This window comes from Molothrus aeneus, chromosome 27 (assembly GCF_037042795.1).
Source record: "Molothrus aeneus isolate 106 chromosome 27, BPBGC_Maene_1.0, whole genome shotgun sequence".
Lineage (NCBI taxonomy): Eukaryota > Metazoa > Chordata > Aves > Passeriformes > Icteridae > Molothrus > Molothrus aeneus.
This window is the reverse complement of record NC_089672.1, coordinates 5,588,576-5,607,023: the sequence shown is the minus strand read 5'-3', so window position 1 is coordinate 5,607,023 and position 18,448 is coordinate 5,588,576. Positions and strand designations below refer to the sequence as shown.

Genomic DNA, 18,448 nt, shown 5'->3' with positions numbered 1-18,448 from the left:
GATTTTTGCTCAGTTGTGTCTCTCCCCAGTGACCCTGTCCACTCTTCATTCCATGGCAGTTACATCTCTTTCTTGCTGCACTTTTATGACTTTTCCACAGTTAAAAAAAAACTCTTTTTTTTCACGAATTGTTGGCAAAACCCCTTTTTTATTGCTGTGCTGTCAGGCCAGTGATAAGAAATGTGCTTTTCCTTCCCTGTGCTGCCTTTCCTGGGGTGGGAATGTGAAAATTCTGATTTTTCTGGCTGCTCCTGCCCTCCCCAGCTGGAAGAGCCCCAAATTTCACAGCTCTGGGTGAAAGATTTGATCCCTCAGGGATGTGGGACAGGGAATTTCTCCATCACTCACTCCTCATTTGGTACTGGAAAATTCAGATTAGAAAGAAGATTTTCCCCCAGGATATCAGTGGGAAAAAATCCTTTCTCTTAATAATAATAATAATAATCATAATCATCATCATGATAATCATCATCATCATCATCATCTTAGTAACAATAACAAAATAATAATAATAATGATAGTGATAATGATGATTATAATAATGGGTTGGTTTGTGCAGAAATATAATAATAATGATAATGATAATGATAATGATAATGATAATGATAATAATAATAATAATAATAATAATAATAATAATAATAATAATAATAATAATGGGTTGATTTATCCAGAAATTCTAAACCCAGGGAAATTCCAAAATTTGGATCCCACAAGGATCAAACCCTTCAGCCCCTGGCTGGATTTGCCAGCAGAGCCACCCAAATGTCACTGAGTCCAAATTCCCTTCTTTCCAGTGAGAATTTGCTGCAAAAAAAGGGTAAAAATCCATAAATTCCAACACTCCTGGCACACCAAACTGGGAATTTTTATTTTATTATTTATTTTTATTAGTTATTTAAAATTTTGAATATTTTATTTATATTTATGTTTAATTTTATTAATTTTATTTTAATATATTTTTATTTATTTTATTATTTATTTTTAATTTTTTTATTATTTCTTCTGGGGCCTGGGTGGGCCCAGCAGCGCCCTCAGGGACCTGGAGCTTGGGAGGTCTGAGGTAAAAGCAGGAAAAAAAAAATCCCATTTTCTGTAAATATCCCAAATTCCTGCTGCTCCCACTATTTCCAGACAGAGCTTCTGTTTCCTGGGCTTTCCCTGGGCCTCTCCTGGGGTTTTGCTGCATTTCTGGAATGTTCCGGCCCTTCCCGACTCCCACCTGGAATGTTCTTGGGAAATTCTTTGAAGTTTTTTTTTCCAGTTTTTCCCAGGGTGGATTTCTCACTCCTCTCTGTGCTTCCTGATGCTTTACAGAAAAATCTGTAAAATTTGCTTTTTTCCCCCCCTCATTTTTGTACTTTGTCCTTCCTACAGGAATTAAACTCCCCCTCCAGTCCCTCTGGAAAAGGGTTTGGGAATAAAAACCCCGGAAATGGAAACGGATCCAATTTCATGAGGGGAAATTTGCCCCCGGGGAGTTTAAATTGCATTTTCTGCAGGTCCGGGGCGCTCCGGGTGTCTCAGGGCACTCTCGGAAGGGAAACGCAGCCCTGAGCCATCGCCTGCCCGGTGTCTGTGAGGGAGAAACGAACCCCCCTAAAAACAAATCACAACGACTTTAAAAAATCTGCAATTTCCTTCCCTACTTTAGCAGAGAAAAAAAAATGAAAAGGAATTTTCTTCCCCACTTTAGCACAAAACCCCACAAATTCTGGAATTTTCTTCCATATTTTAGCACATAAAACCAACACCCCCCCCCCCCCAACCGTAACCCTAACCCCACTCCCCCCTCAAAAAACAAACAAAAAAAACAAACAAAAAACCGAACTGGAATATTCTTTAAAAAAATCCAAAAAAAAACCCAAAAACAAAACCCTGGAATTTTCTTCCAGTTTTTTCTTCCAGATTTTTTTTTCTTCCCTACTTTAGCACCAAAAAAAAAAAAAAAAAAAAAAACCACGGGAATTTTCTTCCAGTTTTCTCTTCCAGCTTTTTTTTTTTTTCCCTGCCTATTTTAACACCAAAAAAAAAAAAAAAAGGGGGGGGGCAAAAAAAGCGGGATTTTCTGTGCTCCGAGCTGCTGCCGTCTGTGTTTACTCTGCAGCTGGCGCAGCAGCGGCGGTGACGCGCGGGGCCGGGGGCAGGACGGGCGGACGGGCGGACAGACAGACGGACGGAGGGACGGACGGACGGAGGGACGGACAGACGGACGGCCATAAAGAGCGGCCCCGCGTGGGGAGCGGGGCAGAGGCGCGGCCCCCGCGGAGCCCCGAGATGGCCCCGGCCCTGCTGGCGCTGCTGCTGCTGCCGCTCGCCTGCCCCGGCTGCTGGGGCCAGCAGAGGAGGATCGGTGAGGGTTAACGCTGCTTTGGGGGTGGGTTGGTCACGGCTTAACCATGGTTTGGTGATGGTTTAACGCTGGTTTAACGATGGTTTAACTCTGCTCTAACTCGGGTGTAATGCTGGTTTAACTCTGATTTAGGACTGATTTCATTCTGCTTTAACTCTGCTTTAACTCTGCTTTAGCACTGATTTCATTCTGATTTAACCCTGATTTAACTCTGCTTTAACTCTGCTTCAACTCTTCTTTAACTCTGCTTTAGCACTGATTTCATTCTGGTTTAACTCTGCTGTAGCTCCGCTCTAACTCTGATTTAGCTTTACTTTAGCTCTGCTTTAACTCTGATTTCATTTGGATTTAACTCTGATTTAACTTGGATTTAACTCTGATTTAACTTGACTTTAACTCAGATTTAACTCTGCTTTAGCTCTGATTTCATTCTGATTTAACTCTTCTTTAACTCTTCTCTAACTCTAACTCTTCTTTAACTCTGATTTCATTCTGATTTAATCCTGATTTAGCTCGGATTTAACCCTGATTTCATTCTGATTTAAATCCGCTTTAACTCTGATTTCATTTTGATTTAACTCTGGTTTAACGTTGATTTCATTCTGCTTTAACTCCACTTTAACTCCACTTTAATGCTGCTTTAATCCTGATTTAACTCTGCTTTAGCTCTGATTTCATGCTGATTTCATTCTGCTTTAACTCTGCCTTAACTCCACTTTAACTCCACTTTAACCCCGATTTAACTCTGCTTTAATTCCACTTTAACTCTACTTTAATCCTGACTCAATTCTGATTTTTTGAGGGTTTTTTAGGCTGCTCTGAAATGCTGAGGGGTGGAAGGGGCTAAAGAGGGAGGATTTTTCAGCTGGAGCCTGAAAATGTTGAGGGGGATTTTGTAGGAAAATTTTGTGTAAATAACGTTCCATGGGATTTTTTACCCAGTTTTCCTCCTGAGAGGTGAAACTTTATTTAAGGAAAATAAAGGAAATTAATAATCCCCATCCCACAGCACATCCTTGGATTTCCTGCCCTCCAGGAAAGTTCCAATTCCACTTCTCCAAATCTGCTTTTGGGGAATTCTCAGCTCCAGGAGGATTTCTGGCAATCCAAATTATTCCCAATCCAAAATTTACTGCAGAGCTCACAAATATTCACCAAATTTAATTTTTTTGGGGAAGATCCACGAGGTTTTGGGTTTGTTTGTCTTGTGGAAATGAGGAATTTTTATGAAATCAGTGCTGGGAAATTTTCCCCGCTCAGGGAGAGCCCAAATTCCAGCTGATTTTTCCCCTGGACACACAGAGGGTTTTGTGGGATTTATTCCTGGTTTTCTCTTTGCTGTAGGTAAGGGGTGGTTTCTGTTAGGGGATTGGCAATTCTGGGAAAAAAGAGAGAAATTATGGGAAAAAATTAGAGAAATTAGGGGGGAATGGAGAAATTAGAGGAATAAAAGAAATGATAGGGGGGAAATTGAGAAATTATAGGGGGAAAATTGAGAAATTATAGGGGGAAAATAGATAAATTATAGAAAAATTGAGAAATTATGGGGGAAAATGAGAAATTATGGGAAAAATTGAGAAATTGTAGGGAAAATGGAGAAATAGGGGGAAAATAGAGAAATTATAGAAAAAAATGAGACGCTATGGGGGGAAAATGATAAATTATAGGAAAATTTGAGAAATCAGAGAGAAAAATAGAGAAATTCTAGGAATAAAATGAGAGATTATAGGGAAAATCGAGAAATTCTAGAAAAAACCCAGAGAAACCCAGGTTGTGCATCCTCATGGCCAACGAGGAATTTGACACTGGGATTTTGGGAGAATCCCTCCCTTAAACTCTGTGTCCAGTGACCTTTTCACTCCCAAATTATCCCAAAAAATCCCAAATTCCAGCAGCACCAGCTCCATCCCTCCCTCCCTCCCTCCCTTGGGCACGTCCCAGATTTCTCCCCGTCCCAAAGGGACCCTGCAGACCCCAAATCCCAACGGGAGGGAACAGCGGGGATCCCCTCCCTGGCTGAGCTCGGGAGCTCATCCCGATCCTGCAGCATTCCCAATTTCCCCTGGAGCTCATCCCGATCCTGCAGCATTCCCAATTTCCCCTGGAGCTCATCCTGATCCTGCAGCATTCCCGGTTTCCCCTGGAGCAGCTCCTGACCCTCCAGAATTCCCAATTTATCCTGGAGAGGATCCCAACCCTCCAGAATTCCCGGTTTCCCCTGGAGCAGCTCCTGACCTCCAGAATTTCCCCTGGAGCAGCTCCTCACCTTCAGAATTCCCAATTTCCCCTGGAGCAGCTCCTCACCTTCAGAATTCCCAATTTCCCCTGGAGCAGCTCCTGACCCCCAGCGTTCCCGGTTTTCCCTGGAGCTCCCCCTGCAGCATTCCCGTTTTTCCCTGGCTGAGCCCCCCTGTCCTTTGTGTCCCCAAGATCCCAGCCGGCCCTTCCCAAGCGCCGCCGCCCGCAGGGAGCCCGCCCTGAGCCGCGGCATTCCCGGGAATGCCCTGGGAGCAGGTGAGAGGGAGAGGAGCTCTGGGAATGCCCCGGGAGCAGGGGAGAGAGGAGCAGCATTCCTGGGAATTCCATGGAGCAGGGGTGGTGAGAGGGGCAGCATTCCCAGGAATTCCATGGAGCAGGGGTGGTGAGAGGGGCAGCATTCCCAGGAATTCCATGGACCAGGGGTGGTGAGAGGGGCAGCATTCCCGGGAATTCCATGGGAGCAGGGGTGGTGAGAGGGGCAGCATTCCCAGGAATTCCATGGACCAGGGGTGGTGAGAGGGGCAGCATTCCCGGGAATTCCATGGGAGCAGGTGAGAGAGGAGCAGCATTCCCAGGAATTCCATGGAGCAGGGGTGGTGAGAGGGGCAGCATTCCCGGGAATTCCATGGAGCAGGGGTGAGAGGGGGAGCATTCCCAGGAATTCCATGGAACAGGGGTGGTGAGAGGAGCAGCATTCCCAGGAATTCCATGGGAGCAGGGGTGGTGAGAGGGGCAGCATTCCCGGGAATTCCATGGAACAGGGGTGGTGAGAGGGGCAGCATTCCCAGGAATTCCATGAAACAGGGGTGGTGAGAGGGGCAGCATTCCCGGGAATTCCATGGAACAGGAGTGGTGAGAGGGGCAGCATTCCCAGGAATTCCATGGAACAGGGGTGGTGAGAGGGGCAGCATTCCCGGGAATTCCATGGGACCAGGGGTGGTGAGAGGGGCAGCATTCCCGGGAATTCCATGGAACAGGGGTGGTGAGAGGGGCAGCATTCCCGGGAATTCCATGGGACCAGGGGTGGTGAGAGGGGCAGCATTCCCGGTTTTCCACACCCGGGCCAGCCGCAGGCTCCAGCTGTGCCCAGCCCCGAGCCCAGGGTTTGCTGCCCTTGGCACCAAATCCCTGCCCAGGTGTGAGGCTCAGGGCTGGTGCCAGAGCAGACCCTGCTGTGCCAGCCCCGGGCTGCTCCCAGATTCCAGCCAGGAACTCCTCGGGGTGGAGGCTGAACATTAAATTATTCATATAATAATATATCAATCTTATCCATAGAGTTATTATATTCTATAATATATACAGAATATAATATAGCAATTTTATATATATATATATATATATATATATATATATATATATATATATTATATGTAATTATTATTCATGTAATAGAAAATATTACAGGAATAAGAACTAAAATATCATTCCTATCATTATTATTCACATTATTATAATGAATACAATATAAAATATTATGTGAGTAATAATTAAATATTATTGATATCATTATCATTGATGCAATAATATATGAATATATACTATATTTTCATATAGATTATATTTTCATGTAAATATATTCCATATAAATAAATATGGAATATATGAATAAATATATTCTATATATAAATATATGAATATATAAATATGCTCTAATATATTCATATTTTCATATATATTCATGTATTTCATATAAATACATTCAATAAATATATATGTATTCATATAATACATATGAATATAAACCTTCCCAGGTTTATAATCAGCTGGATTATAAACCTGGGATATTCTGGGATTTTCCCAACAATTTTGGGGTTTTTTTAGGAGGAGGAGAAGTCGGGCCAGAAATGCTGCAAGAAATGAGGGAAACCAACCGGGTGCTGCTGGAAGTTCGGGATTTGTTGAAGCAGCAGGTGGGTGAAAAATTCTGGATTTCCTGAGGTCTGGGAATTCTCTGCTTGCTCTGGAATTGGGGAGATCCTGCCTGGGCCTAATTCCGGATTTCCTGAGGTCTGGGAATTCTCTGCTCCCTGTGTAGAGTGAGCAGATCATTGCTGCAGAGCAGAGTCCGGAGGTGGTTTAGTAATTGGGAGATAATTGGGGAAAAACTCTCAAGCTGGGAGAAGCTTCAAGGTGGAAAAAAAACCTTTAAGTTGGGAAAGAATTCCAGTTGAAAAAACCTTTAAATTGGGAAAAAAATTCCAGTTGAAAAAACCTTCAGTTTGGTTGGGGAAATCTTCAAGGTGAGAAAAACCTTGAAGCTGGGAAAAACTTCAAGGTGAGAAAAACCTTCAAAAAAGGTTTTTGTTGTTGTTATTATTTATTTATTGGTGGTTGATTTCACTGGCCGGGCTCCTGGCCCCGGCTCAGCCCCGCTGCTGTTCCCCTGCAGATCAAGGAGATCACGTTCCTGAAGAACACGGTCATGGAGTGCGATGCCTGCGGTGAGTGCGGCTGTGCCCTCTGTGCCCCCTGAGCCCTCTGTGCCCCCCGAGCCCCCTGTGCCCTCTGTGCCCTCTGCTGCCCGCCGGGGGCAAATCCCAGCCTGGAGCAGTCAGGCCTGGTGCTCCCAGTCAGGCCTGGTGCTCCCAGTCAGGCCTGGTGATCCCAGTCAGGCCTGGTGCTCCCAGTCAGGCCTGGTGCTCCCAGTCAGGCCTGGTGCTCCCAGTCAGGCCTGGTGCTCCCAGTCAGGCCTGGTGATTCCAGTCAGGCCTGGTGATTCCAGTCAGGCCTGCTCAGCACAGTCAGGCCTGGTGATCCCAGTCAGGCCTGGTGATTCCAGTCAGGCCTGGTGATCCCAGTCAGGCCTGGTGATCCCAGTCAGGCCTGGTGATCCCAGTCAGTCCTGGTCAGCACAGTTAGTTATTCCTGCTCATCACAGTTGGTCCTGGTCCTCACACCCTTCACCCCAGCCTTTGCTTCTGCCTCCCTGCCTCTGAGCTGGGCTGGTGGCTCTGGGACACCCCAGAGCTGAGCTGGTGACTTTGGGACACCCTGGAACTGTACTGGTGGCTTTGGGACATCCCATATTGGCTTTGGGGCACCCCCCGCTGGCTCTGGGACACCCCAGAGCTGACCTGGTGGCTCTGGGACGCCCCATGGTGGCTCTGGGACACCCATGGTGGCTCTGGGACACCCATGGTGGCTTTGGGACATGCTGTGGTGGCTCTGGGACACCCCATGGTGGCTCTGGGACACCCCAGAGCCGAGCTGGTGGCTCTGGGACGCCCCAGGCTGTTCCGGTGGCTCCGGGGCGCTGTGCTCACGCGCTGCTGTCCCCAGGCATGCGGCCGGAGGTGACCGGCCCTGTGGTCACCGTGACCCAGTTCAGCCGCTGCGTGCCCAGCCCCTGCTTCCCGGGCGTGCCCTGCACCGAGAGCGGCGGCGGCTTCCGCTGCGGGCCCTGCCCCGCCGGCTACTCCGGCAACGGCACCCACTGCTCCGACATCAACGAGGTGAGCAGAGCCGGGCCGGGGGAGAGGGAGGGAGCACCGGGAACAACGGGCAGCACGGCCCCTGCGCTGCCTCGGGGCAGGGATCCCTGCAGGAGCTGCAACTCCGTGCCTGGCACACGCTGGGATCCCTGCAGGAGCTGCGATTCCTGCAGGAGCTGCAGTTCTGTGCCTGGTACACACTGGGATTCCTGCAGGAGCTGCAGTTCCATGCCTGGCACACGCTGGGATCCCTGCAGGAGCTGCAATTCCTGCAGGAGCTGCAGTTCTGTGCCTGGTACACACTGGGATTCCTGCAGGAGCTGCAGTTCCATGCCTGGCACACGCTGGGATTCCTGCAGACTCTGGAATTCTGTGCCTGGCACACTCTGGATTTCCTGCAGGAGCTGCAGTTCCGTGCCTGGCACACGCTGGAATTCCTGCAGGCTCTGGAATTCTGTGCCTGGCCCTCCCCAGGGAGGGTTTAGGGCCAGCCCAGTCCCAACAAAATAAATCCTGAGGTTTGTGCCACACAGGGAGGGGAGTTTGGAACACCAGAGCCGCCTCCTTTGCTGAGGAGCTGTTCGAGATAGGATTTATTGAGTGTGGAATGGGATCAAACAGTTCCCAGATAATCCTGGAAACAGCAAATCTCAGCCACAGGGCTTTGTTTCTGCCCTTAAATCAAACCTTGCTGGGCAGATACCGTGTATTATTTTTAGGACATTTTCTCTTTTTTTAGGAAATGTGGCATTCCACCAATTTTAAGCTCTGTGTGTGTGCAAAGCTCTGCTCATCCATGGATTTTTTTGTAGGGCTCCTGAGCTCTGTGCTTCCCAAACCACGAACTTGATTATCCCACTCTCGCACAGCCTCGATTGCATTTCAATTTAAACACCTGCTGAAGGCTCCATGGCAGATTTTGGGATTGTCAGCCCAAAACATGGGGGTCCACTGTATTCCTGTGAGGCATCTGCCAGGACAGAGCATAAAAATCCAGGGAAAAATAATGAAGTGTTGGAGGAAGCAAAGCATTCGGAGCAATTTTGGAAAGAAAGGGTGGTGAACAAACAACTCGAGTTGTGTTTCAGGGCCAGGGTGGGGAATTGTCCAGGCCCCTGAGGATTCCAGGAAGGAAAAGGTGAAGCAAGAGCAGCTCCGTGCCAGGGCTCTGGTGTCACCTGAGGGGAGTCAGAGCTCCAATGGCTCTGACTTTGTTCTGTTGCAGCCCAGGGGACGCCGGGCTGGGGGAGCCCTCTGAGGAACTTCTGTGCCCTTTTGTCTTCTTCCTCCAGACTAAAACCCCACGAGCTGGAGGTGCCCCAGGGCTGGAGCTGCCCCCTGGCACAGCCCTGGGCACCCTGTGTGTTGTTTCAGTGCAATGCCAACCCCTGCTTCCCGAAAGTCCAGTGCATTAACACCAACCCCGGCTTCCGCTGCGACCCCTGCCCGCCCGGCTTCACCGGGCAGCTGCTGCAAGGGGTGGGAATGGCCTTTGCCAGGGCCAACAAACAGGTGAGGGCCTCGGGGACCTGTGTCCCTCAGCAGCTGGCAATGCTCTCCCCTCTGCAGCTGGGAATGTGAGGAAACAGGAGGGAAACTCGAGGTGATGGCTCCCCAGGATGGAAGGGAGGGTGGAGAGGGGCTGGGAGGGAATGCCCATCCCTGGGAGGGTCCCAGGCCAGCCTGGAGCAGCCTGGGACAGTGGAAGGTGTCCCTGGGGGTGGGGATGGGGCGGTTAAAGGCCCCTCCCAACCCAAACTGTTTTGGGATTCCACAATTCCATGGATTCCAGGTGGGAATGCAGGGGGAGGAGAGTGCCCAGAGCCACCTCCCCTGTGCCAAACTGGGGCTGGGCAGAGCATCCCAGCTCCTCTGGGGCTGTGGGGCCATCCTGGGGATGGGGACAGGGCTGGGAGTGGGAATGGGATGGGGATGGGAGTGGGAATGGGATGGGAGTGGGAGTGGGATGGGGATGGGGATGGGAATGGGATGGGGATGGGAATGGGATGGGGATGGGAATCCTTCCTGCTGGGACACAGAAAAGTTCCTGCAGCTGCTGCCACCCCCTCCCAGCTTCTCTGACAGCTCCAGGCAGATTAAAAATCCCAACAGCCTGGGCTGATTGGGGTTTTTAGGGGTTATTATCCCACATCTAGCTCTGGGAATTTGGGGCTGGTCGTGGGATGCAGCCATTGAGCTTCCAAATCCATGGAGCCTCTGCTGACTCTGGAGGGGGGTCTGGAGCCCTGCTGGGACCTGCCTCAAGCTTGTCAGCAGGAGCACTCGCTAGTCCTGGCCTAGTGAGGTGTGCCAGGGCTCTGCTTCTGCTCTGGCCCCGCTCCAGTGCTGGGATTTGGGGTGGGATGGGGTGAAGGTGAAGGTGGGTCCTGTTCCCCCTGGGGTGAAGGTGAAGGTGGGTCCTGTTCCCCCTGGGGTGAAGGTGAAGGTGGGTCCTGTTCTCCCTGGGATGAAGGTGAAGGTGGGTCCTGTTCCCCCTGGGGTGAAGGTGAGTCCTGTTCTCCCTGGGGTGAAGGTGAAGGTGGGTCCTGTTCTCCCTGGGATGAAGGTGGGTCCTGTTCCCCCTGGGCAGGTGTGCACCGACATCAACGAGTGTGAGACTGGAGCTGCCAGGAATTGTGTCCCAAACTCCATCTGCATCAACACTCGGGTAAATCCTCAGGGATTTGGGGAGGGTCCCAGGGCTGGAGCCCCCCTGGAGCCAGGCTGGGACACCTGGGGGTGCTCACCTGGAGAGGAGAAGGCGCCAGGGAGAGCTCAGAGCCCCTGGCAGGGCCTGAAGGGGCTCCAGGAGAGCTGCAGAGGGACTGGGGACAAGGCCTGGAGGGACAGGAGCCAGGGAATGGATTTAAAGTGGGAAGAGGGAGATTTGGGTGGGATATTGGGAAGGGATTCCTGGCTGGGAGGGTGGGGAGGGAATGGGATGGAGTTCCCAGAGCAGCTGTGGCTGCCCCTGGATCCAGGGCAGTGCCCCAGGGCAGGTGGCCCAAGGAAGGGCTTCACCGGGAGGGTAAAAGCAAATCCCGAGCAGGGATTTTCCGGGATTTTCCGGGATTTTCCGGGATTCCCGTTCGAGTTCCCGCTCCCGTTCCCCCCGCAGGGATCCTACAAATGCGGGGCCTGCAAGCCGGGCTTTGTGGGGGATCAGATCAGCGGCTGCCGGAGCCCGACGGCCACCGGGGCACGGCGCTGCCCCAACGGCGAGATCAGCCCGTGCCACGAGAAAGCCGAGTGCGTGGTGGAGAGGGACGGCTCGCTGTCCTGCCAGGTGCGGGCACCTCTAGGGACACTGGGGTGTGGTGCCACCCTATGGGCGCTGGGGTCTGATCCCGCCCTGCCCAGACTGGGCTCGGCTCTGATCCCGTGGGATGGAGGGGTCTGGCCTGACCCTCCTGCAAATGGGGAATGGTTCCAGTCTCTGCCGACACTGGGGTCTGACCCCGCTCTCCCGACACTGGGTTGGGTCCCACCCCCCAACAACTGGGGTCGGTCTGCTCCCAAACTCCCTGGGACTGGGGTCGGTCTGCTCCCAAACTCCCTGGGACTGGGGTCGGTCTGATCCCAAACTCCCTGGGACTGGGGTCGGTCTGATCCCAAACTCCCTGGGACTGGGGTCGGTCTCATCCCAAACTCCCTGGGACTGGGGTCGGTCTCATCCCAAACTCCCTGGGACTGGGGTCGGTGTGCTCGCTCCTCGTTCCTCGTCCCGCGCTCCTCTCCCGGGTCTGCCACTGCCCTCTCCTGGAGATCGCCCTTCCCGAACCATCCCTGCTCGTCCCCCGAGCTCCTCCCTGGGCTGCTCCCTCCCGCTTTTTGGGGTTTTGGTTTTCCCTGGAGCGCTGCGAACCTGTCGGGTGCGGGATTCCCTGGGGCTGAGCAGGGAGGATCCAGGGACTCGGGATCCAGGATCGGCAGCCTCAGAGCCGAGCTCTGCTCCTCCTCAGGGCCAGCTTGTGCTGCAGCAGCGCCGAGGGCCCGGTCCGAGCTGGTGAAATCCCAGAAATGTTTCCCCCGGGCGGTATTTCCCTGTAGGGTTTCACATCCCGGATCGGCAGCGTTCCGTGCCGTGTCCCTGGCAAACCCCGGGGTTTGGGGGCTGACTCTGTGTGTGTGCCCCTTGCAGTGCCTCGTGGGCTGGGCAGGGAACGGCTACGTGTGCGGCAAGGACACGGACATCGACGGCGTCCCCGACGAGAAGCAGCGCTGCTCCGACAAGAACTGCCGCAAGGTGAGCAGGAAATCCGGGGATTTCAGCCCAGTCTCCCCGCAGGCCGGGCCCTGGGTGCTGCCGAGGGCTGCGGAGCCCGGGCTGGCTGCAGTCCCACATTCCCGAGCCTCTGTCCTGCAGGACAACTGCGTGACCGTGCCCAACTCGGGCCAGGAGGACGCGGACCGGGACGGCATCGGGGACGCCTGCGACGACGACGCCGACGGGGACGGGATCCCCAACGCCGAGGTCCGGGCTCTGCTGCCCCCGGCGGCTCCTGCGGGGCAGCGGCACCTGCGGGGGGAATCCGGGGGTCCCGGTGGCAGTTCAGGGGTCCCCGTGGGGATTTAGGGGTGCCCAGTGGGGATTCGGGGGTTCCAGTGGGGATTTAGGGGTCCCAGTGAGAGTTCAGAGGTCCCAGTGGTAATTTAGGGGTTCCAGTAGGAACTCAGGGGTCCCAGTGGGAATTTAGGGGTCTCAGTGGAATTCAGGGGTCCCAGTGGCAGTTCAGAGACCTCAGTGTGAAATCAGGGGTCCCAGTGGAGTTCAGGGGTCCCAGTGGAGTTCAGGGGTCCCAGTTTGAATCCAGGGGTCCCAGTTTGAATCCAGGGGTCCCAGTGGGAATTTAGGGGTCCCATTGGAGTTCAGGGGTCCCAGTTTGAATTCAGGGGTCCCAGTGGAGTCCAGGGGTCCCAGTTTGAATCCAGGGGTCCCAGTGGAGTCCAGGGGTCCCAGTGGAGTCCAGGGGTCCCAGTTTGAATCCAGGGGTCCCAGTGGAGTCCAGGGGTCCCAGCGTGGCCTCGCCCTGGGGGCTCTGAGGACCCCAGACCAGGCTGGCACCCCCCCCGAGGTCGCTCAGGGCCCGTGCTCAGCCAGCCCCGCTGGGGACAGCCCAGGAGGCGCCGGTGTCCCCAGCGCGTGCCCCCTGTCCCTGCAGGACAACTGCGTGTACACCAGGAACGCGGACCAGCGCAACGCCGACAAGGACAACTTTGGGGACGCGTGTGACAACTGCCGGCAGGTGAAGAACAACGACCAGAGGGACATCGATGGCGACGGCAGGGGCGACGAGTGCGACGAGGACATGGACGGGGACGGTGAGAGCCGGCTGCCCCCGGGCTGGGCCAGGAAAATGGAGATAATGCTGGTTTTGTTTGTGTCACCCCAGCTCGGCCTCTGGGGACAGACAGGGCGGTCCCCGTGTCCCCGTGTCCCCGAGCTCAGCCTCTCACGGGTGCTGCTCCCCCTTGGGTTTATTTTCATTTTTATTGGCCACAGCCGTGGTTTTTTCAGGGTTCCCCGTGGAAGGGAGGAAATGATGAATCTGACTCCATGTTCTTAGAAGGCTCACTTATTATTATATTATATTATATTATATTATATTATATTATATTATATTATATTATATTATATTATATTATATTATATTATATTATATTATATTATATTATATTATATTATATTAAAGAATGCTATACTAAAACTATACTAAAGAATAGAGAAAAGATAGAGCCAGAAGGCTTAACAAAAATGGTAACAAAACCTCATAACTCCCTCCAGAGTCCCAACACAGCCTGACCCTGATTGGTCATTAAGTTAAAACAATTCACATGAAACCAATCAAACAATCTCCAGCCACGTTCCAAAGCAGCAAAACACAAGAGAAGCAATCAGATAATTATTGTTTTCCTTTTTCTCCGAGGCTTCTCAGCTTGCCGGGAGAAGAAATCCTGGCAAAGGGATTTTTCAGAAATGACAGTGACACACAGTCCCAGCCAGCCTTGTCCTGACTGCCTTGTGCTGCATTTTAAGGAAGAAATTTGGGAATATCTGAGCTGGCAGCAGCTCCTGGCTCGAGGCTGGGGGAGGCCCCTGGGGTGGAGACAAGCCTGGCTGGCTTTGGAACCTGAGCTGATCACAGAGTGCACAAAAGCTGCTCCCAGCAGCCAGGGATGCCAGCAAACACTGAAATCCCCCAATGCTGAAATCCTTGCTTTAGCCTGGGTCTTTGTGGGTCCACTCTCCCCTGTTTTGCAGGGATCAAGAACACCGTGGACAACTGCAGGAGAGTTCCCAACCCTGACCAGAGGGACGGGGACGGGGACGGCGTGGGGGACGCCTGTGACAGCTGCCCCACGCTCAGCAACCCTGACCAGGTACGGGCCCCGGCTGAGCCCCTCCTGTCACCGGCCAGGCCAGGGCTCAGTTCCAGCTGCCGCCCTCCTGGGGCACAAAGGGAAATTGGGCACCCTGGGCTCTCCCTCCCTGCCCTGCCCCACTGCTGGAATTCCTCAGGATCCCCCCAAAACATCCCACAGAAAGTCTCCTGCTGTTGGCAGCTCTCTGTTCCCTTCCTTGCCTTTTCCTCTGGAAAATTTAAATTATTCTTCCTTTATTTTTCTAGAAAGACACTGACCACGATCTGGTGGGAGATGAATGTGACACCAACCAGGACAGGTGAGCTGCAGAAATTAAAAATTCTATTTATTTGCATGAAATCCTGGGATTGAAGGGACCAAAAGGCTGTGAAAACCTGGCTTGGCCTTATCCTATAAAAAATGGAGGTTTAGAGGTGAAATTTTCTTTAGACCTCACAAAAAGTGACCACTGGAAGGAAGGAGCACTCCCAGAGCTCCATTTCCAGCAGGAATGTCACTGACATACTTTAGGAAAATCCTTCCTCTAGGATTTTTCTCCTGAGAAGCCTCAGAAATGTGAACAATAATTATCTGATGGCTTAGAATGTGCTCCGGAGATGGTTTAGCAACAGGTGCAGCTTTGATTGGTCTCCTGTGGATTGTTGTTAATTAATGGCCAATCGCAGCCAGCTGTGTCAGACTCTCTGGTCAGTCACAAGATTTTATTATTCACTCTTTTCCAGCCTTCTGATGTCTCTTTTCTCTTTATTCAGTGTAGTTTTAGTATAGCATATATAATGTAATGTAATGTAGTATAGTATAATGCAATATAGCATAATTAATATAATATAGTAAATTAATATAATATAATTAGTATAATATGTGATATATAATATAGTATAAAATATAATAAAATGATAAATCAGCTTTCTGAGACATGGAGCCAAGATTCTCAGCTCTTCCCTCGTCCTGGGGACTCTCAGACATTCCTGACCCATTCCTGGGCTGAAGTCACAGATGCAGCTGCAGCCCCAGCCCCGGGGCAGCTCCCCGTGCTGGTGGCCGTGGGTGACGTGTCCCTGTGTCTGTCCCTGTCCCTGTGTCTGTCCCTCTGTCTGTCCCTGTCCCTGTCCCTGTCCCTTCTCCCCCAGCGATGGGGACGGGCACCAGGACTCGAGGGACAACTGCCCCACGGTGCCCAACAGCTCCCAGGTGGACACGGACGGCGACGGGCTGGGGGACGAGTGTGACGAGGATGATGATGATGATGGCATCCCCGACTTCAGACCCCCCGGCCCCGACAACTGCAGGCTGGTGCCCAACCCCGGCCAGGAGGACTCGGATGGTGAGGGAGGGAGGGAGGGAGGGAGGGATGGGTCCTTTGGGGTCCCTGGGGCCACTCCAGGCTCTGGAAGCCACAGGAGTTTGGGTTTTGTTGGGACTGACTCGTGCCAGGCCTGGGACACTGCAGGTGTCCACAGTGCCAGCACTGGGTCAGGTTTGGGGGCAGGTTTGGGGCCATGTTTGGGGTCAGGTTTGGGGCCATGTTTGGGGTCAGGTTTGGGTCAGGTTTGGGGCCATGTTTGGGTCAGGTTCTCTCTCCCAGAAGTGTCTGGGCTTTGAGGGGTTTCTCTGCCAGCAGGAGAAGCCTCCAGGTTTCTCTGCAGCTCCTTGGGGTGCCCCAGTCCCTCGGTGCCCTCAGCTGCCCCTGGTGGTGCCCGAGGCTGAGCAAACCCAGGGCAGGAGCTGCTGCTCCAGGCTCCTTCCTCCTCCTCCTCCTCCTCCTCGTGCCCAGGGGACGGCGTGGGGAACCTGTGTGAGGATGACTTCGACAGGGACATGGTGATCGACAGGATCGACGTCTGCCCCGAGAACGCCGAGGTGACGCTCACGGACTTCAGGGCCTTCCAGACCGTGGTGCTGGACCCCGAGGGGGACGCTCAGATTGACCCCAACTGGATCGTCCTCAACCAGGTGGGGAGAGCTCCAGCTGGGAACAGTCCTGGGGGGGTTTCCCTCAAAGGCTCCGTGGTTCTGCAGTGCCCAAATCCCCGAGTCCCAGCCCTGGAGAAGCACAAGAGGGAGTTTGATGTGTCTGGAACTGCACTAAAGAGTCACAATTTCTCTCTCTCAGGGCATGGAGATTGTCCAGACCATGAACAGCGACCCTGGCCTGGCTGTAGGTGAGGAATTTCCCTTCTCCCTTTGGGAAATCATCACTCGCTGCAGCTTTGATCAGCCACTGCTCCATGACTCCATCCCCTGTTTCCTGTAGTGCACAGAGTCCAGATTGCCCCTGGCAAAATCCACCTCCCCAGCTGAGTCCTGGCTCTGTTCTGCTGCCCCTGACAGGGTACACAGCCTTTAACGGGGTGGACTTCGAGGGCACCTTCCACGTCAACACGGCCACGGACGACGACTACGCCGGGTTCATCTTTGGCTACCAGGACAGCTCCAGCTTCTACGTGGTGATGTGGAAGCAGATGGAACAGACCTACTGGCAGGCCAACCCCTTCCGGGCAGTGGCAGAGCCTGGCATTCAGCTGAAGGTACAGGAACCCTGCAGAAGGAATTCCCTGCTGGAATTTTGCCTCGGGATCAGCAGCTGTGTGGAATCCTCTGTGCACACCTTGAGCAGGCTCTCCTCTGTCCCAGGCAGTGAAATCCAAAACGGGCCCTGGGGAGTACCTGCGGAATTCCCTGTGGCACACGGGAGACACCACGGACCAGGTGAAGCTGCTCTGGAAGGACCCCAGGAACTCGGGCTGGAAGGACAAGACCTCCTACCGCTGGTTCCTGCAGCACCGGCCCCAGGTCGGCTACATCAGGTGAGGCTCGGCCAGGACCATCCCCAGCAGGGAAATCAGCCCCAGGGAGCCCCAGAACGTTCTGGAAGGGAGCTCGGCCATGGGCAGGGACCCCTGTGCTGCCCCTCGGGCATCCCGGGGATGGAGCAGCCCTGAGGCCGGGCAGCTCCCGCCATTCCCTGCCTTGCTCCCCGCCAGGGCTCGGTTCTATGAGGGCCCCGAGGTCGTGGCAGACACTGGGGTTGTCCTGGACACCACCATGAGAGGGGGACGCCTCGGGGTCTTCTGCTTCTCCCAGGAGAACATCATCTGGTCCAACCTCCGCTACCGCTGCAACGGTGAGTCGGGAAAGGCAAACTGGGAATTCTCCTCCCTTGTCCAGTCACGGGCACCTGCGCAGCCACGGGAGCGGGGCAGCGAACGGGACCCGAGGCTGCTTTCCCTGCTGTTCCTGCCCCTGATCTCTGTTTGCTTTACCCCTCAGACACCATCCCAGAGGACTACGAGACGTTCCGGTTCCAGCAGGACTGATCCCCGCAGCGCCTCCCGCCCCAGCCCGCGCTCGCCGCCCGCTCCCGCTCTGGAATCCCGCCCCAAGCGCTGTCAGCGCCTCCCACCCCGCCCTCACCGCCTCCAGCTCCCCTTCCCCACCAGCAAATCCCTGAAAATGTTACACAGATCCTCTGGGAAGGGCAGAGGTGGAGACAGGGAGTGTGACCAGGAGCCCGAGCTGCTGCAAGCCCCGGCTCGGGGCCGCGCTGGGAGCTCCCTGCAGCAGCTGGGATGGTTGGAGTTCCTTGGGCGTGGATGATTCCCAGGAATCTTCTCCCTGCTCCGAGGCTCCTCCTGAGTGTGAATGCTGTTTTCCTTTTCAAGACCTGCTGCAAAGCAAACTCAGCACGAGTCTGAGAGGGATGTGAGGAGCGGCCTCGGTTGCTCATTTTAATGAATGAAAAAGCACTTTAAGGAGAGCATCTTTGTTCTGGAATGTTGGAAAATAAACACTTGGAATGCTGGATAATAAATTCTAGATTTCTCCTTGGTCATGTCTGTGTTCTCTCCACTCTTCTGAAGCTTTTCCCTTGCAGACGTGGAAGGGAGGAACCCTCCAGGGCTCAATGGGGCTGAGAGAGCCTGGGCTGGATTGGGAATTTTCTTGGAGATGCCAAAGCATGGAGGCACCTTTTCCTCAAGAACCCCCCTCTCCTCAGCCCTGCCCTGCCTGCTTCTTGCTG

At 53.2% G+C, this 18,448-nt stretch overlaps 1 protein-coding gene across 2 annotated transcripts; it reads left to right on the top strand.

The window, feature by feature from the left end:
- Nucleotides 1-2,163: 2,163 nt before the first annotated feature.
- Nucleotides 2,164-18,259, top strand: COMP (cartilage oligomeric matrix protein). Of its 2 annotated transcripts, XM_066566129.1 has the most exons (20): nucleotides 2,164-2,353; nucleotides 4,784-4,867; nucleotides 6,434-6,522; nucleotides 7,002-7,053; nucleotides 7,892-8,064; nucleotides 9,418-9,555; nucleotides 10,634-10,711; nucleotides 11,162-11,329; nucleotides 12,185-12,289; nucleotides 12,410-12,517; nucleotides 13,206-13,365; nucleotides 14,306-14,424; nucleotides 14,673-14,725; nucleotides 15,558-15,751; nucleotides 16,202-16,380; nucleotides 16,541-16,589; nucleotides 16,759-16,955; nucleotides 17,062-17,234; nucleotides 17,412-17,551; nucleotides 17,698-18,259. In XM_066566129.1, exons 1-20 carry the CDS (start codon nucleotides 2,278-2,280, stop codon nucleotides 17,742-17,744), a joined length of 2,382 nt encoding a protein of 793 aa, XP_066422226.1. In that variant the 5' UTR covers nucleotides 2,164-2,277; the 3' UTR covers nucleotides 17,745-18,259. The 2 variants fall into 2 exon arrangements, with proteins under 2 accessions (XP_066422226.1, XP_066422227.1); XM_066566130.1 differs by lacking the exon at nucleotides 4,784-4,867.
- The last annotated feature ends 189 nt before the right edge of the window (nucleotides 18,260-18,448 follow it).

Bases quoted from the DNA above. Each gene is read 5' to 3' on its own strand.
- COMP (XM_066566129.1), top strand. From the start codon at position 2,278: ATGGCCCCGGCCCTGCTGGCGCTGCTGCTGCTGCCGCTCGCCTGCCCC. The intron at 6,523-7,001 runs GTGGGTGAAAAA...GTTCCCCTGCAG, and splicing joins GGGATTTGTTGAAGCAGCAG to ATCAAGGAGATCACGTTCCT. The intron at 12,518-13,205 runs GTCCGGGCTCTG...CTGTCCCTGCAG, and splicing joins ACGGGATCCCCAACGCCGAG to GACAACTGCGTGTACACCAG.